The following is a 27,730-nucleotide window of genomic DNA, read 5'->3' on the forward strand; positions in this document are numbered from 1 at the left end:
GTGGACCTCAGTGGTGCTCTCTCCCCTCCTTCCCTCCGTCTTTCCAGATAAACCTGAGATATGTCTTTCTTCCTTTCCAGTGTATCAAATTCTGGGCCCAGACCAACACAAATGACACTTGTCCCTTTTGTCCAACTCTTAAATGACGGACCTGACTGGGGAGGAAGAAGAGGAGAAACTGATGTGAACAGGAAGCGCGGGTTCAAGATTTCTAAAACTCTATATTTATACAGTGACCTATACTCATGCCATGTACATTTTTATTATATAGGTAATGTGTGTATAGAAAGTCTGTATTCAAATGTTCGTAAATGAAAGTATGTATATTATGCAGAAATGGTTGCCCCCCCCCCCCCCACCTTGCAATTCCTTTGGGGGATGCAGATTGTAGGTAAGGTGATGTTTAGTTTGCCCTTGAAATTATGATATTCTTGCCTAGGGCTGTTTTCAAGTACATTATAAAAACCATCTAGGAAGCTGCTGTTGCTCTAAGGCCATCCTGCTTTGATTTGGCTCAGCCTCTAGTTAATTTTCTTAAGGCTCATGTATGCAGATTTGAACCCTGGTGCTCACCCGCTGTCCGACCAGATGCCTTGCTTACTGAAAGCCTCCGGAAGCCTCAGTGTTGTTCTAGCCACTCTACTCCAAATGGATAAAATGAGACTGATTGAGGAAAAAAAAATGTAACCCTAATAGTTTGAATTTTCATTGACTATTTTACTGTGTTAACGCTCATTATTTGCACATAGACATTAGGTTTACAGAATATTCTGTTTTACATCCGCAAAATTCACAGTCCAAGAATAACAACATAAGTGGGTCCCATTTCACCCCTGCCCCCCGTGAACTTCTGTCCATCTGACTTCCTGGATAGTCATCTCTTTAGAAACTAGCACAGCCCACAGGTCTTTCCTGGGCCAAGCCATCCCTTGCTGCCACTGCCTTGGCTTCTGATCAAGCTGACAGAGCAACCTTGTGAAGCCCTCAACTCTTCCCCTTCACTTCTGGTCTCTAGTCAGCCAGCCCCCCTCCCCCCTGAAGGTTAAGGCAGTTGGTTCACAACCAAGTTGTTTGGTGACCTTGGGTGAGCTCCAGGCAGGCACTGGGGTGAGGAGATGTCTGTGCAAAATTGCTTGCAGAATGATCTTGGGATGCTGGATTTTAATTTCTGAAGCAAGAGAATTACGGGGACATGTTTCCTGGCCTGGGAAAAATGGAGGCCAGAGTGATATGAAAGGAGGTTGGATTTCAAGTTTAGAAGTCATTTTTCTATAGATAGCTACCTAGAACTAGATCATTTTTCCACCTTTGCTTATTGAGCACGTCTGGTTCTTAGGTTTATATGCCTGTGAAAGCTGTGAATCTATTAGAGCTTTGAATCTTTTCCTATCCTTTTATCTTTACTCCTATAGGAAATGGCTTCAGCTTCCTTCTCTTTTGGAACTGAACGAGAAAAAACTAAGTGTTAACTAAAAGAAATTAACTCCAGGGGAAGGACATCATTATATTATCAACAGCTAAATTTTTCCCATTCTGGGACCTGGACATGCTTACTGGCACTAGTAACACCATCAAGGTAGCAAAGACGTTTCCTTTCAGCTCCAGTTAAATTCTCTCCCCTCTGTTTTGTTCTTTTCCTTCTTTGTCCTTCGTTCCTGCCTAGCAGTTTCTTGGCCGTAGACCTTCTCTTCTCTTGCCTTACTTGCTCAGGCTTGTTGACTGTCATCCTTTTAAGGAGCTGGACTTCCCAGGACCTCCTGGCATCTTGTAGGGTGATTGAAATGGCCCAAGTACTCCCCTCTGTAGAGGTCAGGTGACCCACTTTCTTTGGTTAATGAAACGTTCATGTCTGCAGGTTGGTAGCTTTCACCAACAGAAGTGTGGCAAAATGGAAGACCAGTTCCTTTGTTATTTTCATTTGGGCGATTCATTTTTTATCTTGTAATCAAAAACTTTCTCTCTCATCAACGTTGCAGTGCCCTTTAGTCCACCAGCAATATTTTTCAGTATCCCCTAAAAATCTAGAAATTAGAAGTGGGTATAAAAGCTATTCTCTTTTCCACAAATCTTTGAAGCCAAAGGAATATAGCGAGAAGAAAGGAGGAAGTGGTGGGGGCAGGGGTGGGGGGCTTACCTGCTTCCTAGTAAAAGCCCCTTGAAAGCCAACTATAGCAGGATGACAGATGTTTTGGGGAGCCGTGTGTGGGAGTTGGGGCCTCATTGTTGCTCTTTTCTCTGTCTTGTTCAGAATCAATCAGAAAGCAACATTTAAGTTTTGGTCATCCTCGTTCTCCCTTTTCCCTCTGCCCACTGGCCTGCAGGGATAGAGGCCATGCAGACCAACGGGAAAGGCCTCGAATACAGTGAGTAGAGATGGGACAGTCGCTTTTCAGGAGTTGACTTTAAAAATAGAGCTATATAATACATATTTTTTACAAGCAAGAAGCTGTTGTCAAGATTTTTTTTTTTTCCCACATTTAGAGTTAATAGTTTCAGGGTAGAAAGGAAGTAGCTATAAAAAGAAAAGTAAGTACAAGTTAAAAAAAATAGGACATTGGGACCTCGTAATGAAGGGGTTGAGTTTTATGCCCTGGAAAGAGCTGGGAAAAGGCCAGTTTTCCCCAACATGGGAAGAAATTACAAAACAGAATGTGGCATTTTCATTACACGGTAGCAGTTCTGGAAGTTTATTTACACAGTAAGTTCCGAGCTGGAAACGGACAGTCTCCAGTCTTCCTGACCGTCTTTGTGGTGAGGGGGTGTTCCCAGTCAGCCAAAGCAGCACCAGGTGCAAGGGGAATGAAGAGAACCCAGATAAAGAACTGTGATTCAGTACTCTTGTTTTATTGGTTTATGGCTTGTGGGCAGCTGGCCGAGGCCAGGATCTCCAGAGGCCCTCCTTGTGTTTCCCTTTCCCTCATCAGGTAATTCCACACTCGGCGGGTCCCACACCTGGAAGCAGTGTGTCGACAAGACAGCAATAGGACCCAGTGGGTGAACCAGGGGAATTCAGGTCTTCCCATTAACACTGGTATCATAGTCGACTGTGTTAGAACTGATAGGGAGGAAATGAACTCGGTCCCCACTACCTAGCCCAAGAACCAGCCTGGGTCCCCAAGTGCCATTACTAGGAGTGGGGGCGTAGAGAGGAGGATAGGGGCGGAGGATGGCCTCCGGGAGCGGCTCGGGGAGTGAAGGAAGTGAGGAAGCCTTGAGGCTGCCAGCCTTTCCCCAGCAGCCTTGTTACTGAAGGCAGTAATGCTAGAGCCAGACAGCCCTGTGTTTGTGACACCAGGTATATAATGCTAGTGCCACTGTCGGCCGCCTCAGCCAGGTTCACGGAGGGGACACCAGAGAGGGAGACAAGGCAACGAAACTGCTCTGTATCACGTGGAGCTCTTACTACTACTTTACAGCTGAACGGAAGAAGTCCAGGCAGAGGCGTAGGGCGTCCACCCTGTACCTGTTGAATGAATCTCGAGGGTTCTGCTTTCAAGGGTGAAGAGAGGTCTCCTGCCCATCCCTCTCGGCACCTCAGTTGCAGAGCTCCAGAGGGGTAGGGGTCTGGGGAGGGAGCGAACGTGGAGGGGGAAGACGAAGCCCGGCCCTGCTATGTTTGCTGTGTTCCAATTGCTGTCTTGTAGGGCACCTGGGGCTGAGGGGGGCTGGGAAAGGTGAGTGGTACCCGTCGCATGTGGAGTAGAGGGTTCAGGTAGAGACGAGTGGAATGAATAAGGTAGAAATTCATTTGTTAGATGGGACTTCGCAGTGGGCACTTTTCATTTCAGAACGTTAAAAAGAGCTTTTCGGCTAGGTGAGCCCTTCTTCCCAACTCGCTTCTGGTCAGGCTACAACCACAGAAAAGAAAACGTTGGGTAGCAACACCCATCTTGCAAGATGGCCTTCTGTCTTGGAGATGCAGTCTGAAGCTGGGACTGGCGAGCGGCCGTGGTTCTGCCTTTTCTAGCTCTGATCCCAGCTGTTCCCTGTCTTTTGCGCTCCCCTCGTCTCCTCTTCCACCCGCCCCCGTTTGTACAAATACTCAGTCTAATTACATTTTTGTTTAATTCAAGAGGCAATCTTTGTACCAATGTGAGGCTCGTTTATACAGTCCCTATCACTAAAGCAAATAGCAGACTGTGCATCCGTTCCTACTGACTTTGGCCAGCAGGGAAGCAAGAGTGGCCCTTTCTCTGCCAGGGCACCGCAGACAGACACACACTGGGGCGACTCGGCTGTGATGCCACTACTTCTGGAACTAAGAAAAGAAGAATACTTTGGGTTGGAGAATCCAGAGGAATGGTGGGCAGAGGTTCAAGGCTGAAGTGTCAAGCAGCAGAATTTCCCAACTCGGGCTCGAGGTGACCGAGAATAATCCCGCCGCCAGAGTACTGCTTTCTTCCCTCTCCTGTTTCCTGCAGGTGCAATCCCTGTAACCCACCTTGCCAGCTTTCCCTCCTTCTCTGTCAAGGCAGAGGCATTTGGTGGGCAGGGGAGGGTCTTGAGGTGTTCTGGCCACCGGTGCCATCTGCGTCTCCTGCTTGTGACCAAAGTGAACCGCCAGATGTGGTCCAGGGGAATCTCTTGTCTTCCGCCCGTGGGCCTCCTCACTTCAACAGGGAGATGTCGTCCGCAAAGTCGTCATGTTGATGGCGCAGGCAGCGGAGGCAGCGCCACTGGCACACCATGAGGCACAGTGGCAGCATGAAGAGGGCGCAGATGGCAGCCATGACGTAGGCTATGGTCATGAGGGTTGATTCATCTGTCTGTGGGATGTTGTAGCCACAGTCTTCCATGTCTGGGGTGACGAAAGGGCCTTCCACTGCTGCTGTCCTGAACTCATCATGCACTGGAGAAAGGGCACACGTCAGTGGGCGGCTCTCGTCGTCACAGAGCAGTTTAGCTTATGCAACAAAAAGAACTTCCCGATAGGCCTTGAAATTAGCCCCCGAGAAGGCTCTAGCATCTCCTTGCCTGGAGGTATTTAGGGGCAAGACCGAAAGCCCTTGCTAGGGAGAGGCACGCCTCTCCTCCCCCCAGGCCAGTGGGAGCAACAGCCCTTTCCTGTATAAGCATGCGGTAGGAATGGCACCTAAAAGTCAGTCTTGCGAGTTGACCAAAAGGCCAGCCCCACGTATACCTGGTAGACTCACCTCTTCGGCCGATACCCACTTGAAAGACCTGGCCACCGATCCTCAAGTAGCCGGCATTCAAGCTCATCATGTAGCAGCTGACCAGGTCACTGTAGGCTCAGCCTGCTGCCCTTGGAGCGAGAGCTTCCCAAGGGCCGGAGGCAGCCCTTGCTGTTGCGGTCTGCAGCAGAGGTCACCGACCCATGCAGGGCTCACCGTGCCGGGCAGCACAGAAAAAGCACAAGCACGCTAGCTTTTGCCCAACGTGTTGGCTCTGCCTTGAGGCAACTGTTACTACCTCCCAGGCTGACAGGGGCCCAGGTATCCTAACTGCTGGACAGCGAGAACACGGACAGACTGACCCCACCCTCCTGCCTGGCTCTTACCGTGACAAGCACTGACAGCAAAGCCAATTCGTTTCCGGGCCCGATCGAAGACCACGTAGAAGCCCTCCATGATCACAGCTCCCATAACCGTGCCCGTGGAGGACTGTGAGATGGCGAACTTGTAGCAGTCATCTTGGGACGTGGCCACGTCTTCCACTGGCCGCAGGTATTGCTGGGGACAAGCAAGCAAAGAGGGAGAGGCTGTCTTCCTCACTCCAGCCCTCTCCCAGCCTCTGCCTTCCGGGTATCTGTGCCCTCAGGCTGCTCCTCCCTCTGCCATCCCTGAGCTCTGCGTGCTCCGTTTCTGCAAGAGCCCTCTTCCATGGGACGCTCCTCTACTTGTTCTTCCACTTGCGAGAGGCCATGCCTGGTCCCTGTCTCCCCGGCTGTACCGTGACCACTTCCTGGGCTGGGGGACATACCTGTGGAAGGATGGTGATGCGGAAGGACTGATTGGTGACCTCACCCATTAGGTAGAGGGAGATGACTGGGAAAATGTTCCAAGGGGTGGTGCCTGCTTGCCAGCACACCAGCTGCTCCCCCAGCCAAAACCCGTCCGGAAACTTCTCCGTCTATGTGGGCGAGAAAGGGATAGTGATGGGGAAACTGCCTTCTTCCAGCACCTCGCTTCTCCCGCTTTCACGTGACACTTCCCGGGCCCTAGATTTGCTTTTCTGTGGAATACCCGAGCTGGGGGAAGGCACGCTGAAACCCAAGAATCCGGGGAAGACGGAGGGAGGGCGAAGCCAACGCTTTGCACCAGGGGGACCGTGTGATGAGCCAACCGAGACCCAGGAAAGAGAGTCGCTTTGAAGGCATTTAAGTACAAGGATCTAAAGGTAGACGACTTGGCTCTTGTTGAGACCTGTGACCTCCACGGACTTCCTCTGACACCACGTCATCTCTCGTACCCCTGCCCTTAGTCCCACTGACCGAGGAGGCTGCCTTGATGGATTTAACGGCGGCTTCAAACACCTTCTTGGGCAAACGAAGGTTGGTGGTGCCACTGTCCACGATACTCTTGTCGTAGTTGTACTAGGACGGGGAGAGAGGGTTGGAAGAGTCAAAAGCCTTTCTTGTTGCCAGGCCCTGGACAGAATCGGAAGGGTGAATCTGACTGCTGGGGGGACAGCCTGGCTTCGTACTTCTTAGGAGTAGATCCGTAGGCGAGTTGTTTAGCCTCTGTGCCTCAGTTTCCTCATCTTTAAAATGAGGATAATAATAGTACCTACCTCAAGGAGTTGTTTTAAGGATTAAATTAATACATTTGAAGCGCTTAGAATTGTGCCCGGCACATAGGAAGTATCCAGTAAATACTAACTCTTGTTGTCTTGGGTGGGGCAGACGTTCTCCAGATCTTGAAAATAAAAATACCTTGTATAGTGCTTTTAACTTTTGGTAGTACTTTTATATCTGTTCTAATTTAACATCATTAAGGATCTAGATAAGGAAGACCCAAATGGTTTAGCTGCTATTTACTGAGTACTGCTATGTGCCAGGCCCTGGGAGAAACAATTTATCCATTTTTCTCTGTCTTCACCAGTCTTTGCAAAGCTGTTTTTCCCTCTGTTTTGCAGATGAGGGGACTGAAACGCAAAATAGTAACTTGCCTGAGGGCACATGGCTCGTAAAAGGCAAAGCTAGAAACCCAGGTTTTTCCAACTCCAGAGCTGGACTCTTCCACTTACATCATATGAAGCTGCCTCACCAACAACTTGCCCAAGGCCATCAAGCAAGGCGGTGACTAGAGTCCAGACATGCTCTTTCCCTTCTTAGACCATAATCCACATGGTCCCTGTGAAAGTGCCCTGCCAGTCCCCAGCCCCAAACTTCAGGTCCTGTCGTGTTACCGTTAAGCTCGCGACGGTTCTAGGCTCAGCCCCCAACCCTTTCTGCAGGTCCCCTGTACCCCTGCTCCGTCCTCCCAACCTCATAACTCAGGGTCTGACCTCATGCTATGTTGCCTCCCCCTTACCTCTCCCTGGTCCCCCTGGTGTCGTTACCTCCTTGCAGTCCATCTTCAGATCCTGCCCGTTGATCTCCACCCGCACAATGATCACCTCGTAGTACCACTCCCGCCGGATGGGTGTGTACCAGAGGCTGCCCGTGTACAGGGAGTGGTCGATACCGCCAATGATCTAGGGAGACAAGGAGGCAGGTACTCGTGTCCCGGCACAGAGGGACAGGGAGTTACCCAGAGACAAAGCAACGGGAGCAGAGATTCCCTGGGCGGGGGCTGGGGGTGGGGGTGGCAAGGCCCTTTACAGGCCACCTTTCTCACCTTCCTGCTTCTCATCAATTCATGTCCCAAAGTGATTTGTAGTTTCTTAAACGTGTTAAGAATGTGTCAGGGGAAGACATTACAGGACTTTAAATTATTTGTTTCAGAATCTCGCAGCCCTCAATATAAAGTTATTTAAACCTCAACTGGCACAATAAATGTTAAACGAATGACTATTTGCTTCTCTTACAAGTTTTATTTTCTCTGCTTGTTGGAGATGGAGAACCATTCACCAGTTGTCCTAATTAATTAATAGACTTTTAGACTCCTCACATCTCTGCCTTCTGATCATCAGACTAAATAAACTTAATTTGAGAGGTCTCGTTTTCATTTCCTTTCAAGTTCCCTAACCATCTCATCCTTTCCAAGTTTACCATAGGCACCTGGAATCATTTCTGGACTAACGCAAGGAAGAAAAGGATGGAAAAAGAAAAACGGAGGTGGGGAATACAAAGAGGTTTCTCTTGGTTCTGAGTAGTGGAGCCCAAGAGTGTGGTGGAGCCTTAGAGGGAGGGGAGGCAGGCGGTGCCCACCCCTCTGCCCAGTGCCAGACCGCCCCTCTCCGAGGATCTACTCACCATGCTCCCTCCAACTGAGGCCAGCACTTCTGACTGGTTGAGGGGAAAGCCGGCACCACAGAGCTGCAGGGAGAAGAGGTTGGGAACGTGGGTCTGCTTTACCAGGGAGTCAAAGAACGGCTCCAGGGAGTCATCGGGCTGTGGAGACAAGGAGTGAATCCTCACACAGAGGCCCTAATGGAAAGAGGCCAGCTTCCTAAACTGGAAGGCCAAAGCAAAAACTTGGGGGATGTTCCTTGGGAAAGACTGTCTTGAAGTACTGAGATTTAGCAGAGAGAGGGTTAGCCAGAGACACTGGCAGTACAAACAGGAAAGATCTACAGAATCTTTGATCCCCATGTGCTTAACCCGTTTCAGATTTATGGGGCGGGGGGGGGCGGGGGGGGGGGCTGTCTTATTCCTAAGATCCTGGGAGTCGGTAGAAACCAGAGCCTACTCTTGGACCTGTCACAGTATCCCTCGCTATAGTTCTGCCCTCTACAGGGACAAGATTCAGATGGTCACCCCGTCCCTGTGTTAACTAATCCTTCCAGCTGATTTGTTTCCCTCCCTCCGTCCTTTCCTCTTCTCTCCAAACCCGTCCCTCTGTGGCATGCAGGGAGTGACACACAGACACAGTGCCCAGGGGTAGGCTTTGTTCCTCTCACCCTGGCAATTTCAGCATAGGCCAGCCCCAGGATGCCCTCCCAGTTGGAGCCATTGATGAAGAACTTGTCTGATTCAGTGATGGCAGCGATGTTGGCACGCACAGTGACGTTGGGGCCGTGGGGGATGCTCACCAGGTCGGTGCCCAGCTCTCCCTCCCACTTGCCCTGGGTGTAGGGCACATACACACCCTTCCGGAGGTCCCGGTACGTGCTGGACCTGTGGAAAGGAGGCAGAGATCTGTGGAGGCATGACCACAACAAGTGGCATAGGGATCCAGCCTCTCCCCTACTCCCAGATGCCTCCCCTTACGTCCGAGGCATTGTACATAAGGTACTTTCAGACTGCTCAGCAGACCATCCCAGATCAATCACCCAGATCAGAATGGAAAGTAACCTTGCAAACAGATGACGGGAGCGATTACTGGGGCTCACTCTCCTGTCTCCATAGCTCATACCCCTAGATCTTGAGCTCAGGCCCTGTGGGGAACAAGCCTAGGCTTTGTGCATTGTGCCCGGTGCTGCTGAGGGACAGCTAGTGGGCATCTCTTCCCCCAGCCCCCAGCTCCATCAAGCTCCCAGAGAAAAGGAGCCTTTGACTCTTGCGGCCTTGGGACCCGGTGGTACCATCTGAGTGGTAGAGAACGTGCCAGGCGGGGTGAATGCGGAACCTCTCTGGCAAGTTCTTCCAAAGAGAGAATCGGCACAGCCCTCAGCAGAGCAGGTAAGTGAGTATTACACACCACTTGTGTGGAACGTGTTCATGAGCACGTGACACCTCCCCCTGTGTTTCATCACGCCACTACCCCAGCCTTGTGTACGTGCTGGAGGGCAGTGATGGGACTGGGAAAAGGAGCGGGAATGAATTCCCTTTTGTGGATCCTGACCACGCCCCGTCACTGACTGCTGTCTTCAGACAGGGAGGTTAAAGGTGAAGGAGCCTAAGAAGGCAGAAGATGCCGAAGGTGGCTTTGGCATCGGCCTAGAAGTCCGAGAATAGGATTAAAGGCTCTGCTTACAGATTTACACACACAGAGATGCCTCAGACATTAGACGGCCTCTCGCCGCTTCTTGCTTTTGTGCTAAGGAGGCTCCCACGTCATCCTTCTCTGCCTCTCACCTTAGAAACCCACATCGACCCTCCCTGCCACCAGCTAGCTACGTCCAGCCGCTGGAACTCTGGACGGTGCAGGGAGACATGGCTTTCAGTCCCTGATATGGGTCTGGGCCGTGGGGCTTATGGAAGGTTCTTCCTTCCCTCCCTTGAACCGTGCAGTACCACCAGGAGTAGCCCCCGGGGGGGGGAGCACAGTGAAGGGAGCCGTCACTGCAGCCTGCTCAGCCTGGACTGAGTGAGTCGGTGTTGCCAGAAACCTGAGAGCCACTGAAGGGACCGGGGTTGGGCAGGCTGGGATGACGTCTCCACGTCTCCCAATTCAGGCAGAGAGAAGACTCTTGGGTTGGGAACTGGGGGGCTCCTCTGCTTCCTGCTTCCCTCCCCAAGGAGGCTGCCTTTGTCTCTGTACTGAAGCACTTCTTGGTGGTCCCTCGACCTCCCTTTTCCCAGAGTAAACCCCCTCACATCCCCCCTCTCCACTCCTCTCTCTTGGAAAGGTTCCGAGGAGCTCATCTTTCTCCCCAAAGCCCTCCCCTGACCCTTCTGGGCCCTGGATCGTTGGGAAGGGTTCTCTCTAGCTCTCCCCAGGACTCACAGCTGCCTCTGGTAGTAGCGGTGCAGGAAAGGGTGGGGGGAAGCCCCCACTGCAAAGTTACTGCTGCCCGTGTCCACCAGGATGTTGAGCTGTCAGAGAAAGGGGAGAGAAAGATGTCATCCACACGAGGCTCTGGGCTCGCCACCTCCTTTGTCCTTCACCCCACCGGCAATAGACTCTCCCTTTGGCAGGTCCCGGTGAAACTTCTACCATGGGGGACAGAACAGCCTGGCCCCTGCTACCACCATGACCACAGACGGAATATGGCCTCCTGTGCCATTCTCGGCGTGGCCTCGTGTCTGCTCCTGCCTCCTCCGCGGCATCCTAACATTTTCTGTGTTGCCAGAGCCACGTTATCTCTGGGGTTTTCATTCCTCTTGGTCTCTACCGTCAGACTGCCCTTACCCACTTCGTGTTCCTATCTGGTCGTGTCTGCAGAGCTTGCCCCTTCCCTCCTTTTCCAGTCCTCCTAGGGAGCAGATCACCCAGCAGGCCGGCTGGGCTCACATCCCCGTGCAGCCCAGAAATGCTATTCTAGGAGCTGGCACGGGCGAGGGAAGCTGCGGGGACCAGGACGGCGTGTTGGTGCCCACATGTTTCTGACCCTGCCTGCCAGAATGTGGCTCCCCGAGAAGGGCTCCCCTCCTGTCTCCGAGGTGACACAGGCCTAGGAGTCCTGCTATCAGAAATAGTAGGGAGCCAGGAGCCCACGCCGACGTCCCGGTAAAAACCCATCTTGTCAGGGCCCTGGGTTTTGGCTAAATGAATACAGACAGGTGTCTTCTTGGTGTGCAGCTCCTTCTAGTGTTTCTACTTTTCTCAACCCCCCTTTCTCCTTTGGCGGCCTGATCCGTCCCTCAGTCAGTCCAGAGCCACATCTTGAATATCTTAACTGTATCCTCACAGGCAAAGAGAGGCCACGCCTCTGTCCTCAGAAGCGCGGTTCCCCAAGAACTGACCCTCTTTTGCTGACTTTTCGTGCCCATCTCCTCTTCTCCCCTGACCTCAGGGCTCTGTCATTCCCGTGTCCTCTCTCCTCAGTGCGGTGAAGTCAGCTGACCTCAGTTGTGGTGCAGGCTCTGACCTTGTCACCTTGGGCAAGTCCCCGTGCTCCTCTAGGCTTCAGTTTCCTCCTCTGCCAGATCCTCTGGCTCCTTCCTGCTCTCAGTGGTCGCCAGCACCTGCTTAGGCCTCCTGGCCTCCCCGTGTCCCCAAAGACCCTTCTCTAGGGCTGTCTGTCCCCCCCCCCCCCCCCAACGCCCTCTGACCCTGCCTCCGCCCTCCTTCCCAGCCCCTTCTCCCCCCTGGTTCCCATTTCCCACCCCTGCCCTTCCTCCCCACCCCTCCCCCGGCCCTCTCCAGGGTCTCTGGGCAGCCGCCGCGGCCTCCAGATGCTGTGCTTTCAGAATCAATAGAGCTGGAGGCATAGCAGTTCCGATTTCAGTCAACCAGGTTAATGATTAAAAAGGCTTCTCCCACCTACTCCCTGGAGCCCCTCCCCCACCCGCCAGGACTCTGCTCCCAGGCACTAGGGTTGGCCTCATTCTTAGGGATCCCTATTATCACTGGGCCCCAAAGAAGGGTCCCCATAGCTGTGCAAGACAGGGCTCCCTGGAACGTGTGCCTGGCTGGCTCTAGGAAAACGGCCACCTGGGCTTTTCTTCCTGAGGTCCCAGCTGGTCCAGGCCTCCCCCTCTACTCTCCCCTCCTGAGAACCTCTCCCTCCCTAACCAGGAGGCCCAGTCACTCTTGTCCTTCTGGGCCCAGCCTTATCTCCCCATCTGAGGAAGGCCCCTCCCTTCCACCTCAAAGGGGGTCAAGCCCAGAGCCCGATGACCCCCACCCACTCCCACACTAGGAATTCGGGCCACCACAGCCCCGTCCGCCACCTGCTCTCCATCCGCCACAAAAAATGGGAAACCAGCATAAATGGCCGAGATTCCCTCCTGAGCAAACGTCCCAACTATCTGCTCTTTGCCAAGTGCTCCTGGCTTCTGAGAGAAGCGGTTCTTGGTCCCGCCCTCCCAACATTTCTCACTCGAGCCCCAGAGCAGGCTCTCTCTCTTTCCTGCTCCCTGTGGAGGGCTCTCATGGGGCAGGCGCTTCAGGCAGCAAAGCCACCCCCCCCCCCCCCCCCGGGATGCAACAGGGCAGGTAAGGGCAGCCTGGAAGAGGCGGGTTGGAGCGAAGGGGTTTCCAGCGGTCACACCTCCAGAGCGAGGCCTCGCCTCTTACTGCCCCGGAACAGAGGCCGAGGCCGGCAGATGAGACCTCCCTGGCCCCCACAGCCAGCCACCGCCACCTGCCCGCCGCTGCGCCCACCTGTCCTTCCCCTCGGCTGCCCCTGCCCGGCTCCCTGCCTCTCCCTCAGGTACGTTCGCCCTCGTACAACCACCCCAACCCCAGTCTGAGTTCTTCCCATTGGCATTTACAACTGCTGGAGTCTCTCCATTAAAAAAAAAAAACCTTCCTCAATCTCACATCCACCTCCAGCCACCATCCCCTCCCTCACAACCCAAGTTTGCAGCCAAGCTGTCTTCTTTCTTCACCTCCCACTCGTTCCTCAACCCATCCTAAAACGGGTCCTCCTCTGCCCCTCCCTCCGCTACAGAACAGCCCTTACTACAGCCGGCAAAGGTTTCAAATACAAAAGACGTGTTTCACATCCGTTCCCATCTGACTGTGAGGACTTGCTTCTCCCTCCTAGACACACTCTTCCCTGCCACCCCGTCCCGTGACTGTCCTCCCCATCTCTGACCAGATCTCCTCTGGTCCGCTCGGCAGGCTCACTTCTCAAGGCTCGGGCTCCGGCCCTCTTCCTCTCGGGCCCTACCCTCCCTCTGCCATCCCCCCTGTGGCCACAGCTCCAAGCATCACCTCTGCCCCCGAGCTGATAGCCCGAAGCCCTTTCCTCCCCTTTGAGCTCCAGAAGCACATAAGCAACGTCCTCAAAGTCACCTCAAGTTCAGGATGTCTAAAACTGACCTTCCACGGTCCCACCCGTTTGTCTCTCCTCAGCCTTCCCCGTGTCAGTGGATGGCGTCACCACCCATCTGTTCTCTCTCTAAGTCAGCAACTGGGGGGGGACATCCTAACACCTTCCTCTTCTTCACATCTCCATCCGATGCATCGAGTCCTGTCCAATTAACCTTCTCAAAAGTCTCTGGAATTTACTCCTTTCTCGCCACCTCCCTTGCCACCCTTGGGCCAAGCTTTCATCACCTCATTCTGGAATATCACAATAGCTTCTCAACTGGTTTTGGCACATTCGCCCTGGACCCCTCCAACCTGTCTCTGCACTACGGCTAGGGTGGTCTTTTCCAAGTGCAGATTTGACTATGTTGCCCTCCCATGTCAATCGATTCCCTCTGCTATGAAAATAAAAAATGTAAGCTTTCACATTTCCTGCAGGGCCCTTCCTTGTCCGGCCCTGCCTGCACAGCCAGCCTCGTTTGTCCTGTACTTCCCAGCCCCTGGCCCGCTAGCTCATTGGAGGTCCTCAAACCAGCCATGGTCCTCCCCTCGAAGACAGACGCGAAGGTCCTTCACTGTGCCCAGACATCTTCCTTCTCGCTGGCAAGTCTGTCTAGTCATCTGTCATCCCGCAGTCCGAGCTCAGAAGGGACTACCTCCTCGCGGGGAAACACCAGGTCGTTGTCTCTTATTAAAATGCCTTCCTAGAACGTGTCACTCTGTCACGTCACATTGAATCTCACCTCCCTTGTATCTAATTTTTCAAAAAATCCCCATCGTGTCCCTAATGGGTTTCACGGTACCTGGCAATAAGTAGTTCTTGAATTAACGTTAAAGGAAAGAAAAGGGGAAAGAGCTACTCTAACCTGTTTTTTGGATGAAGGAGAGAGCCCTCAGTGGCTCCCCAGCTGTGGGGGTTTGTAGGTGTAGCTCGAGCTCAGACCCGTCTTCCTCTCACCGGCCCCCAGGTTTGACTTGGGACACAAGTGGTAGTAGCCTGGGGTCCTGGAGCCATCTTCTTCCCCAACCCTTGGGGCAGGCTGACCCAGGAGTCTCTGTAGCTATTATGTTTTAGATTCCCAGGAGATCACAGCCTGGGGTCAGGGCTAGGTCACTGCCAATCACTTAACAAACAAATCTCCCCCACCCCATCACCGGGGCCTCTGAGGGAAGGCAGCTTCTTGGAAGTGCTAACAAGCCCCACAGGGAGAGGCACACCTGCCCATTTCACTCTGCAGGCCAGGCTCCCCAAGAGGAGTTTTCAGCAAAAGATCTTGGGTGATGAGATAGATATGGAGCCGGTGGGTTGGTGAGTTCTGGGTAAAGCCGGTGAGTTCTTTGTTCTCCAAATCTCACCTGTCTTGGCCCCAGCCCTCAGCAGACAGGGATAGCTTAGATTCTTCTGGATGAAAAGAGCCTTCGGGGGTCATCTGTCCATCAGCCTAGAGAGATTCTGAAAGGCCAACTCTGAAAGGTCTCTGGTTACTAAGATCTACAACCTGGTCTGGTAGTCTATCCCAGGGCCCTAGGAGGGGGCTTTAACTCGAATTCCTCCTATCAAAGAGGAAGTCTCTCTCCTTGTGTGTGGGCCTCTACTCTTGTCTAATAAGCCTTTTAGCAAAAGCTGGGATTGGAAGGTTTTCTCCCATTTTACAGAGAAGGAAACGGGCACCTGGAGTGAGTGGGCAATTTGACCCATCTAACACAATAGGTCACAAAGCTAGACAAGAACCCATTGGTTCTGACCAACTCTGGTGTTTCATTTCTTGACCTTCCCGTCTTTCATTTGGAGAGGAAGTAGATGGTACATTGCTACACTGATCAATCACACTTTCCTGTACCCATGTCTTTGTGTGATCCCCTCCGACATCGGCTCGAGGCTTGGCCATGGGATTGCTGTAACCAGTGGAGCGTCAGTAAGGGGGGAAAGCAGAGGCTCGATAAGGGCCTGTGCACTGGGGAATGTGTACCGGCCTCTTGGAATGCCTCCCTGATATTGTATGTGGAGAAGCTCCGTCTGGTCTCCTTGAAGATGAAAGACTTCATGGAGAGGGAGGTCCAGCAGGCCCAGCTTTGTCCGGCCCCCCGCTGACCCACCTGCTGAACGCAGCCACGTGAGTGAGTCCAGGTAAAACCTGGAGAAGAGCCACTAGCGAACCCATGGAATCCTGAAAAACAAAATGGCTCTTGTTTTCAGCCACCATGTTTTGGAGTAGTTTGTTACACCGCATCAGATAACAGATCCACTATCTGAATTAAATCCCGAAAACCCCGTCCTCGGGGGCATCTCACCAACCATAGGTCAACCCCGATGAACATTTCTTGCCCCCTGCCCCCCCCCCATGCTTCTCAAACGCATCATGATCTCAGATGCATGATGACCTCTGCACTTTCGCATATCCTGTTTCCTAGGCCTAGAACATTCTCTCCACGTTTTGTCTAACTTCTGTCTGTCTTTCAAGGCACAGTGTAAATATCCTTTCTCCCAAAGGTCTTGCCGTGATGCCCTCAGCCAAGGTAAGGCTCCTTCTCTTGCAGGTCCTCAGTAACACCGGTGCTTACTTGTATATCACTCATCTTATCTCTTGTCTGCCTCCCACACTATGAGCTCTGCACAAGGGTGGGGAGCACTTCTGTATCCTTATTATCATATTCTTCCCTAGCGCTCAGCAGGTGCTCCACAATGACAGTAATTGCCTCATTTCCTGTAGTTCTCTGTGACCCTACAGACTCTTGCTATTAATTCTCAGCCCCGGGGTCCTTGCAGGGGTGATTTCAGCCTGGTATACCATGTATGGTGACAGTGACGGTGGATGCCCACTATATCCATGAAATTGACTAGATTATCTACCCAGGTTCTTAGAGCAATGGTAGTGACTTCAGGACTCGGTCCTAGACCTTTGAGTCAGCTTCGTCTGCTTTCCTGAGGGGACATTCCCAGACCTGAGCATGCCCAAGGCTGAGAAAAGGGGGCAAGGAAGGACAAGAGGAGCCTAACGTCAGCAGCTGGCAGTGGCCGAGGGCCAACAGAGCGCACAGTTCCTGCCCCCAACCGAGTCCAGCGATTGGATCCTGTCCAGGTTCCCTCCGCCTTGACCAAATCAGCTGATCCACTGGAAATTCTTTCCCTAGACATACCCTTGCTTTCCATTTCTCTCTCCAGGCTAAAGCTGATAATCGATACCTGGGAGCAAGCAGCCTGCCTGGTACCACTTACCCTACCTTGGGCTGTTTTTTTGTTTTTTGTTTTTTTTTTTAAAGGAATCCAAAGGTGGCTGGGTCACCCCAAACCTTATCTAGTGCACCTTTCTCCCTTTAGACAGGATGTCCCATTTCCCCCAGGGTCAAACCCAACTCAACTAATATTTATCAAGGCTTCCTATTCAGCGAGATGATGGATGTGAACGGTCAAAAAATGTACATGTCTGTTCTTAAAGAACAGATCTAAGACAATGGTTTTTCAAACTTTTTTTTTTTTTTTAAGCAGCAGAACTCTTTTCCAACTTTATGCAGGATCTCAATATACCAAATAGAAAAAAATAAGAATTGTTCTTTGGGAGGGAGAGGTTTACTTCCTTTGTCCCTCTCACCTCCTGTGGTGGCTCTTGAGGCAGCTCTTGAACACCTCCAGCATCCACAGAACCCACCTGGAAACCCGCTGGTCTGGGAGGGATCACAGCAGCTATTGGCTACCTGCTTTTCATTGGCAGACAGTAAGTCCTTCCTACCGTCTAATCGTGTCCTGCCCACAGGTGACAGTTGCTTTCATCTTCTCTTGGTCTGTCCTCAGTTGAAAATACAGCTGATCTCTGGCATAAGCCCACTTTGCTCCAGGGCACCTGGGTCATGCTCAGTACAGGCTTGTTTGTGCCATTGGGAGATGCTGTGGTTCACGCCTTGAGCTATTTGGCAAGAGCTCCACAGGCACTGGGAAAGAATTGGTGGGGTTCACCAGCCCCGAGAGGCCAATGCGGTCTGGACACGGGGGTTACAGCGGGCAGTAGAGAGAGTAGCCACAGGTTGGTACAGTCCAGGAGACCTGGTGAAAGAGGACAGGCTGGGGTGGCAGGGGCAGGGAGCTCCGTGGCTTTGTCAGAGTCTGTGGGGAAAAAGACCAAGGAGTCCTAGCTCCCCCATGTCAGCCCTTAAGACTACTGATTCACCATTCCCCTAGAGGGAGCACCTCTGCCCTCTCAGGAACCACTGGCTTCAGCACCTGAGGATTTGGCAGAAGGGCATCAGTGAATGTTTCCCAGCCCTCTGGGCCCATCCTGCCAGAGGCGGCTCAGGGCAGTTCTAGGACCAGGAAAATGGTCTGGCTCCCGCCTAGAATTCTCCACTGCCCAGGCCCCCAAGAGACATGTTCCCAGCAGAGAAGATAGTTGTCTGGTAGGGGAGCTTCCCCGAGACATGTTTCTCTTCCTGGATTTGCAACCAGAATTTTCTGCTTAGATCTTTTTTGGAGGCACCCAAGAAGGGTTCCTGACAGTCTTTCCCCTACCCCCCACCTGCAGCTAAACTCTTTCTTTCCTGACCTGGGGAGGCAGAGGAGGAGAAGTGTGTGAAATGAGAGTGAGCGTCCTAGCAAAGCCCTCTTATGCAACCTGAAGCCAGTTGTGGTCTCATGGCTGGGTGGAAACTTAGAAGTGGGATCTTGTCTAATCTTGCCTTGTCTAATTTGGATGGTGGTTCTTTGAGACCAATGTTTTTCAACCTTGTTAGTACTGGAAGGAAGGAAGGAAGGAAGGAAGGAAGGAAGGAAGATGGAGGAAGGAGGAAGGGAAGGATTGTTCTGGAATTCCACTGTATAAAACCAAGAAAAGCTCATTTAGGAGCAGGGAGAAGGGGGGAGGGTTTGGTGATGGGAGGGGTGAAAGGTCCAAAGTCTTTACCTCTTACCTTTCTCCTAACCTTCTCCTTCATCCTTGAGTCCCTTTATAGAATCTCACAAATCACAGTTTGAAAACCATTTTAGGGAGGGGAGGTGGAAAACCATTTGACCCTTCTTGGTTCCTGAGACCCTGAACCCTCATAGTTTTCTACTTCTCTGATCTCTATTTCTATTGCTCCCTTGAGCCCCAGTCTACGTTCAATATTCTTGTCCTAGTCGTTTCCCTCCCCCCTTTTCCCTCCGTTGTCTCAAAGAACAAGTTTGCTAACTTGGCTTCCAGACCACCTCTCTGCAGGTGACTCCTGAGTCTCCCTGTCCGGTCATAACCCCTCACCCGGTTTCCAGATCCCCATGCTCAGCTGGTTACTAGATTCATCAATAAGAATGGTCTACCGGCATCTCGGAGGCAACCACACGTCTTAGATTGGAGAACACTGGAAAGAACCCAGGATTTGGACTTGGAGTCCAAAGACCTGGACTTGAAACTTGGCTCCGTTTTCCTTAGCGGAGTCTCTTTGGACAAACGACTTCATCTGTCTGAGCCTTAGTTTCCTCACCCCCCAAATGGACATGCTAGTACTTCTCCCTTGCAATTAAAGCAGGATCATAAACGTGGAATTTTGATGAACCATATTGTGCTTTAAAGTTTGCTCCTTTTGCTGTGTTCCCTGATGCCACAGAGAGGTCACAGGGAAGGGAATCTCGTCTCTTCCCTCTCCCTTCCCAGGAGCAGAGAACACCTGCTTGAACTGACACGTGAATGCTGGATCTCTGAGGACTTCTTTCTATCCTTGCTGCCACCGGCGTCTTTCAGGCCCTCGTGTCTGACTGAGGGCCTTGCCTCAGGCTCTAGACTATCCCGCTATGCTCCACACTGAAGCTGTTTTCCTAGAACCCACACCACACCGGACCACTCCCCTTCTCATATACTCAAAAGGACTCCTGACTGCCTGCAAAGCACAACCCAACCTCCACTCAGCCTCACAGCACCCCTGCCATACAACTTTCAGCTTCTCAGCCCAGCTCATCGCCTCTCTCCATGAAGCGTCCCCCCACCCACCCCTCGCCACCCTATCTCCAAATAGCAAAGCTTTCTCATCTTTCTAGGCCATACTCAAATGCTCCCTTTTCCAGCAAGCTTTTCCCAACACCCTGTCAGTAGTAGCCGCTTCTTCCTTTGCACCTTCTATGCCTGCCTGTTCTTCTCTTTGTACCAGATGCGTTCAGTCTCGTATGCTGTTTAGCTGTTTATATGTCTGTGTCTCACACTGGATTGCAAGTTCTCCAAGGGCTAAGACCACGACATTATTTTTCTCTTCTGCTCACAGTAGGTGCTCAAGAAACATTTGTTAAACTGCACTGACTACCACCAGATCTCAATCCTCACAAGTATTATCCTGGGCTTGGACACCGATGCTCATCCCATTATAATGAGATGATATCCTTTCACTTAAGCGAAAAGGATGAATGGGCTTCTTTCTCCACAGGCTCCTGTTCTGCACTTATAAGCACCCATCGAGAGTTCTATTAGTCTGTCCTACACTTTATTCACTCACTCAATGTTTTTTAGGTGCATGCTCTGAATGTGGCACTATCATAGATATTAGATAAGAGAATGAGACATTGCAAAAAAAAATTTTTTTTTCCCAGAAGACCTTGTCCTCAAGAGCTTGATGTTCTGAGAGGGAAACAAACACAAAAACGCCATAATGTGTTCTTATAAGTGTAACGAGGGAGACAGGAGAGGGTGTCCCGGCAGAATGAAAAGAAATGGTCATGCTAAGCCCTCTCTTCTCCCCCAGGATACCCGGCCAGGTGGCATGGCAGAGTAGAAAGATCCAGGTGAGAGAGGGTCTCAGCTTACTGGCCTGTCTTCTGGCCAATTGTTTAAATTTTCAGTCCCCATTTCTTTTGCTGGAACTTGTGAGTGATAGGACCATTTTTGTATATTGCAGGAAGGACTGTAAAGAAGAAAATAACCTATACAGAATATATTTGAAAACTTTACATAAACTACAACCATAAAGACAAGTGTACATTTGTCCACCATTACTGAATAAACCAGCCCCTCCTGCCCACCTTCCTGGTCCCTCGAATGGTCTCGTATCCTCCCAGATCAGAATCCTGAAATCACCCCTGATGTCTTCTTCCTCACCCTTCATGCCAGTGTCACCAAGTCCTGTCCGGCTGTCCTGGAATGTCCCTGCATCCTGGTCTTCTCCTCCCTTTCCACCTTATCATGGCCACATGCTGCCCTTGCCACAGTGCCTCACACCCAGACTGTTGTGACAGAGCCTCCTGCCCCTGTACCTCTCAGTTCTATTCTTCCTAAAATTCAGATGTCTCTTCCTAAAAGATTGCTTTTTCTATGTCATTCCCCTGTACAAATAAACTCAAGCTTCCCCCTATGTCTGCAGACTGAAGTCTGAACCTTATAGCTTCATGTTGAAGGCTTTGGGCAATTCGGCTCTATCCTATTTACCCAAACCTGTAGCATTAACCAGACTGGCTTTCTCACTGCCTCCTGAACAAACATGCATGAGCCCAGACACACGTCTCATTTTCTCATTCGTTGCGGCTTCTTCTGGTCTCAGGGACCCAGGCTAAGGATGGGAAGAAGTGGACATTCAAGTTAAGTGCAGTTACAGTTGTGTGGGACAGGTACCATTTCCCCACCGGGAACAGCTTCCCCTCTCCTAGCCATCCTTCACGACCATGCTCACAGCACACCTCCTCCAGGAGGCTTTCCTTGATTTTACCTCCTGAACACCTAAAGCACTCACTCTTCGAACTGCTGCGGATCAGTGCTTCTCGAGCTTGAGCCAGGGCCCCTGAAATTCCAACTCAGTAAGTCTGGGGCGGGACCCGAGAAGTTATGTTTGTAATAGGCTCTGGTGGCAAAGGTCTCAGTGCTGCTTTGAATTACCTCGTACTGGCACTTACGCTTTCACGCTCTATACTCCTCGTGGGCAGAAAACCTATCCCCTGTCTCCCTGAGGATCAGCTCTCAACCCCCCCACCTAATCACCTGGCATACGGAAAGTGCCCCCCAAGTCCCACTTCTACTTGTTCAGAGCACCCCGCCAACCACATTCTCATCTGCTCACAACAGCCCCACCAGGCGAGGGGAAAGGGCCTCCTTCTCGAAACTGCTGGGGAGGGAATCAAAGTCACCACAGAGCACAGACCGGCTGGCATTGGCTCGTGTTCACAGCCATAGGGCAACCCAGAGTCTCTCTAACTGTGGGCTCCCCGGCAATGGTTCCTTGGGCCGGTGTTCAACTGTAGGCCCACTTTCCCTTTCTAGGAAGGAGGGGGAAGGAACTGACATCCGTCGGGCAATTACTCTCTGCCAATTTCTGGACTGGGGGGTGTACACACTATCTCAGGGGGCCGGGGAAGTACAGGAACTGGTCCCTCAGTCCTACGTGTGTAAAATATGGTGGCCCAGAGCTCCCAAGTTCTTGTGCTTCCTTGCATAGCACAGAAGAGAGAGATGTGGCCAGAGAAGTTAGCAGAAAGTGACTTCTATTTACTGGAGGTCACCTGGGTCTGCGTGCATTGTCCAGGGTGATTTCCCCTACAAGGTCCCATTTAACCCTTGCAAAGGGGATCTCCTTTCACCCGTTTTGAAGAACAAGGCAATAGCCTCAGAGAGGTTGCTTAATTTGCCCCAGGACACACAGCTGAGAAAAGGAAAGGCTGCAGGCTGTACAGCTGGAATTCCTGGTCTGTCTGGTGGATCCAAAGCCCCCTCCGTCGTGTGTCCATGCCCCAGGCTGTAACAGGGCTTGCACAGCGTATCAGTAGCAGATCAGGGAGTGGGTTGCAGGTCTCTACACCCCCCCTGCTACCTGAGAGTACCTGCCCAGGCTGCTAGGGGCCTATCCTCACACGGATTTGAGACTGTTTCTGGGGAAGTTATCATGCACCGGAAAGAGAAGGGGTCCGTAGGGGAGACCAGAGCCTTGGATGAGCTGGGGAGGTAGGAGGTAGGCCTGGGTGGCAGGGACCTGGGAAGAATTGCTTCCATCAGGTAACTGGGGGGCAGAGGTTTGCGTCTCTCCCAGATCCAGTGTAAGAGCTGTCTGAGAAGTTCAAGAGAAGTGTGGCTGTTCCCTCTAAACACACTCCCACCTTCACGGACCCTCCCAAGGACAGGCCTCCCGACAACGGATCCCACAGATCCGTGGGGGGGGGGGGGGGTGCCTCACAGAAATGTGCAGGCTCGGATTCAAGGTGACACACACCAGCACATGCAGAGCCATCCCGCCACCCGTGCCCAGGCCCACCCCCGGAGGAGGCAAATGTGCACAGAGGGCAGCAGCCACGACACCCCAGCCACGCAGGCACAGAGGGTGCAACCTCCCCCGGCCACCTTGGAGGTGCCGCGAAGGACTGGAAGGATGGGCAGAGCTGGCAGTGTTTTCTCCGCCGCCGCCGGGCTGCCTTCACCCCTCCTCCCGCGCCTATCAGCTTGTGGAAGGAGTGTCATTCTTAGAAGGGGGCTCTGGCTCCAGGGCTGCGGTTTGTCCTTTCCCCTGGCTCGGTTCAGTCCCCTCTGGCCTGTGCTGCGCGCATGGCTTTGGGGGGAGGAGGAGGGGCCGGAGTGCAGGAAGCACAGGGGGAAGGGGAGGGAGGGCCTGGGGAAGCCAGAGTCTGTCTGGGGCTTCTGAGCTGGAGTGGCAGTCAGGAGGAGCTGGGAAACCCCGCTTTGCTGTCCCTGTGGCTGCCCGGACTTTGGGAGCAAGGGGTTTATTCAGCTCGTGTCAGGGTTCCTGGGTCCTCAAGGTGCTGGGAATCATGGTCCGAACCCCAGGTTCCCAGAACACCAGAGGAGGGGAGAGGGTTGGGTGACCAAGATCCAGAGTGCTGGGGTGGGGAGACTCAGGCTTGGCAGGGCTGACACCTGTTCACAGCGTCCCTATTGCCTGGACCCTTCCCTGGGCCAGCCCCCCCTCCCCGCCCCCCGAGTCTTTCTCTTGCCCCAAATCCTTACTGAGGGGCGTGCATGTGGGATTGGGGGCGAGGGGAAGACAGTCAGATGAGGGAGCCCGGGGAAGCCTGTGAGGGGAAGGGAGGTGGGAAAGGGGAACTTCGGGGTGACTGCTGCCAGTAGGATCCCAGAGGGAATATCTGGGGGGAGGTCCCTCCTGCCCACACCATCCGGCCCATTTTAGCGGGGCCCAGCATGCTGCACCCCCCTCTCTCCCCTCTGCTCCTGCAGGGAGGAGGGGAGGGCTGGCCTGGAGACCTTACCGTCTGTGGGGGGCTGCCCACGGTCATCTCCACGTAGTAGCCCTGACCGGACTTGCCCCTCAGGTTGTCCACCATCTCCACAAAGCTGCCCCTCCGGCCCGGCTCCTCTTGTTCCTCGTCGGTCTCCCGGGGCAGCCGCAGCCCCAGGGGGGCCCCCCCTAGCCCGCTTCGCAGGGGCAGCCGGATGCCAGGCTGGGTGCAGTGGGCAGGCAGCATTCCCGAGCTCATCCACAGCAGGAGCCAGGGCAGTGTTTGGGCCATGGTGGGCCTGGCCTTTGGGGCCCTCTGGGCTCACCCTGGGACCACGTCCGGCTCTGTTGCCTGCCCCCAACTCTGGGTGCTGGTGGTGGCTGCTCAGGAGAGTGAGCTGCGAGGCATCGGGGCTCCAGAGCCTGCAGGCCCCTCGGCCGGCCCCCCCGGTGCCGTGTGTGGGGGGATCGGGCAGGAGAAATCCGCAGACGGAGAGAGGAGGAGACGGATCCGAAGCCGGCTACATCTGGCCAGCGGCGCCCAGCCTCAGCAGAGGTCTGGGAGAGGACGGCTCAGGCTCGGCGGGAGGCGGGGAGGGGCGGGCATGGCAGGTCGGCGGCCGCTGGCTTCTCGGTCCTCCCCCTGGGTGGGCGGCGGGGCAAGGCTCAGGGGGCTCCGGGGGCGCCCGCAGCTGCGTGTGCTGCTCAGGCCACCATAATCCGGCTCTCAGCTCCCAGGCAGCCCGGGGAGGCGGAAAGACTTGTGGCGGCGGCTGTCAAAGCCAAAGGGTTTTCACTCTTCCCTGGGACCGCTGGGAAGTGTAGTCTTCCCATGGCTGGCAGCCCAGCTTCCGGGGTTGGTGAGGGGTCTGGGATGCCCTCTGCCGAGATGGAGTCCACCCTGCAGGACCCTGGCAGGGCGGGCCGGGCCATCTCGAGAGAGCGAGAGCGGCGGCAGACTTCGCAGTCCGTCAGTCCTTCATTCTGCATTTATTGAGCGCCCACTGCATGCCAGACGTTCTTCCAGGCACTGGGGCTACACAGAGAAATAAAATGCACGTGCACCATACAAACTGATGTGGCATTAATGAATAGGGATTTGGGGGGTACCTCCGGGGGCTCTGGGTGACTCAGTGGGAGGAGGTGGGGTTTGATTCACGCTGTAAAGAACGGGTGGGATTTCCACAGGCAGATATTGCGGGAGAAAGAGGAAGGGGGCAGACGGATATTCTAGGCAGCCAGCTGCATAAACAAGGTCCAAAGGGGAAAGCCCAGGGGCACTTTGTCTCCACTGGAGCCTGCAGGCTGTGGTCTTCTCTCACCTGAATCTTGTTGTGCCTTTGATACTCTACCTGCCCTCACCTCCACCCCAGAGGCTGTGAGTCCCCAAGATCCTCCTCATTTCTGTGCTGTCAGTCAGACTCAGGGTAAATGGCCACTGTCAGCTTCCAAGTGTTACCGCTCCAAGGGGTGTCTGTATACTGACTGGTCAGAGCCGAAAACAAAAATCTTCATAGCCCTGATAGATAGCTTCATGGAGAAAAGCTATGTGATTACATCAACATATTATTTAACAAGTGTGGAAAGCTGTTGTTAAAATTCGGTAGTCCTGATAAAAGCGAAGGTGGAACTTCTTAAACACGATGACAGAAAATCGTAGAAAACATGAGAGGGACGGGCTGAAACTATCCGCGTCAAAGGCAGGTGTAGCAAAGGGAAGGTCCCTATCACTATTCTTCTCCCGCATAGTTTTAGATCAGCCTAGCTAATTGAATAAGATGAGAAAATGAAACACATTCTGTAAATATGAGAGAGCAGGCAGGGTGCAGCAGTCCCCGGAGACGCCTGATGGTCTGTTTGATCGAGTGTGCCAGGGACAGCTTACACCTGGGATGGACTGCAGAACAGCAGGTACCCGACTTGGAAGTCCAAGTCGAACGTAGGACAGCCTTACTCAGCAACCAAGAGTCAGCTGTGTCCAAGGCGATCTCAGCAGCAGCAAGTCCCTGTGATGGTTTTCCAGGGGGAACCGAGACTGGCATTCTTAGCCGAGACACCAAGAGGTGGTTAAACCAGTGCTGGAAAATCCAGGGAGCTGATTTCCAAGTGAAAAGCCAGGCTCCATCTACTGTTTGAAGCTTCCGCCCCAAGCTTGCGTTGTTTGTAAGAGGACCTGCATCACACCTTAATCCGTAGCCTTCCTTTAGGTCTTAAGGATCCTGAAACGCTACCACAGACATTGGATTTGGTGGAACAGCAGCCACGACTGAGGGAAAGAGCAGCAAGATGCTGCAGCACATTGACTATGGAACGAGACGTATCCTGCAAGGTGGCCAAATCCTCACTGGCACCTGTAAGGCTTTTGACGAGGCATATGAACTTGATCCTCTGTGATTGTGATGAATTCAGGAAGATCAAGCCAAGGAATGTGAGGCAGCCAGACCATGAAGACAAGTGGATTTGGGGTCCAGTTTTGCTCCAGGGGGAGAACTTGGTTTCCATGACTGGGGAAAGACCCGAAGATACTGGCATTGCTCGGGTACCACTTGCTGGGCTTGCAGGAGGCCCTGGGGTTGGCAGGGCAGCGGGCAGAAGAGTGCCAGCTGGTGTTCCAATTCCCCGGGGCTCCCGCTGGATTAGCAGGTGCTGTCTGAGGGGTTGGGGGGGCCATCCCAACAGGAAATGGCCCCACAGGGAAGAGGCGCTGTGGCAGCTTCCACAGTTGCTGCTGCTGCCAGCATTGCTGGAGCCTCAACTCCATGCCCACCAAGATGAGGGACCCCACCCACGCGTGTGGGCTGACAACCACCCCCTCCAGGTATTGAGGCTCCTCCTCCTGGTGTGACGCCACCTGTGGGCCCACCGGTTGGGTCTCCCCCCGCTTGAAGGTCGCCAACAGGCATGCCTTGTCCAGGAAGGAGACCCCCCTCTACCAGAAATTAGAGGTCCACCCCCCCCCCCCCGCCCAGGAATGTATCCGCCAAGATCCTGGGATGCCGTTGACCCTTCTTAAGTCACTTTTCCCCCTGCAGTTCGTCTTGTGAAACCGTGTACAGTGTTTTGGGAGCTTTTGTTCCCTCGTTGCTGCATTAATATTGGTTAATAAAATCACAGAGCAATTTAAAAACATATAGGAAAGCAAAGGAATCTTTGTTTGCAGATTATATGATATGAACAGGGAATCCTAACCAACAGGGTCATTAGACGCATGTTTGAAAAGAAAAGTCAATTTAGGGGCATCTGGGTGACTCAGTCGGTTAGGTTGAGTGTTTGACTTCAGCTCAAACCATGATCTCCCCGTTTGTGAATTCGAACCCACCTCAGACTCACTGCTGTCAGCGCAGAGCCTGCTTCAGATCCTCTGTCCCCCTCTCCCTCCCCCTCCCCCACTTGCGCGCTATCAAAAATAAACAACTATTAAAAAATAAGTAAATAAAAATCAATTAAAAATCAGGAGATCAATGCATGTGTGGGAATTCTGTATATGATAAAGATGACATTCATCTCAAAAGGAGATAGATCTATTATTCAATAACTGGGGGACAATTGGCTATCCATTTAGAAGGAAAGAAAACTAAATCTCTATCTCATGTAAAAACAAACTTCAGATAGATCAAATGGCTTAACATGAAAAATAAAACTACAGAAAAAAATAGAGGAGTATTTAATAATTTTATGTTAGCAAAGGTCTCTCTAACAAAACTCAGTTTTGTTTTATTTTAATGGGCAGGCTTGGCTACTTAAATTAGTTTTTTTCGTGTTTATTTTTGAAAGAGAGAGAGAGGGAGACAATGAGAACTAGTAGTAGAGGGGAAGAGGGAGAGGGAGACACAGAACCTGAAGCAGGGGCCAGGCTCTGCACTGTCAGTACAGAGCCCAACGTGGGGCTTGAACTCACGAACCAC

The 27,730-nt window shown here is 52.7% G+C and overlaps 2 protein-coding genes and 2 pseudogenes across 2 annotated transcripts in view; 3 read left to right on the forward strand and 1 right to left on the reverse strand.

Moving 5' to 3' along the window:
* Window positions 1-2,835, forward strand: part of RNF214 (ring finger protein 214) — a 50,617-nt gene extending 47,782 nt beyond the window's left edge. The window contains 1 exon segment of the mRNA XM_047877151.1: window positions 81-2,835. Within this exon segment, the coding sequence (XP_047733107.1) occupies window positions 81-146 (66 nt within the window). The 3' untranslated portion in view covers window positions 147-2,835.
* Window positions 2,824-24,598, reverse strand: BACE1 (beta-secretase 1). The gene is made up of 9 exons (XM_047877155.1): window positions 23,857-24,598; window positions 10,734-10,822; window positions 9,025-9,241; window positions 8,378-8,515; window positions 7,522-7,656; window positions 6,452-6,553; window positions 5,941-6,090; window positions 5,519-5,690; window positions 2,824-4,849 (listed from the first exon to the last, which is right to left on the reverse strand). Exons 1-9 carry the CDS (start codon window positions 24,115-24,117, stop codon window positions 4,608-4,610), a joined length of 1,506 nt encoding a protein of 501 aa, XP_047733111.1. The 5' UTR covers window positions 24,118-24,598; the 3' UTR covers window positions 2,824-4,607.
* A 1,075-nt stretch (window positions 24,599-25,673) lies between these two features.
* Window positions 25,674-25,896, forward strand: LOC125176402 (SNRPN upstream reading frame protein-like; annotated as a pseudogene).
* A 200-nt stretch (window positions 25,897-26,096) lies between these two features.
* On the forward strand, window positions 26,097-26,838 carry LOC125176403 (small nuclear ribonucleoprotein-associated protein N-like; annotated as a pseudogene).
* Window positions 26,839-27,730: the final 892 nt, after the last annotated feature.

Source organism: Prionailurus viverrinus, chromosome D1, assembly GCF_022837055.1.
Source record: "Prionailurus viverrinus isolate Anna chromosome D1, UM_Priviv_1.0, whole genome shotgun sequence".
NCBI classification, from domain to species: domain Eukaryota; kingdom Metazoa; phylum Chordata; class Mammalia; order Carnivora; family Felidae; genus Prionailurus; species Prionailurus viverrinus.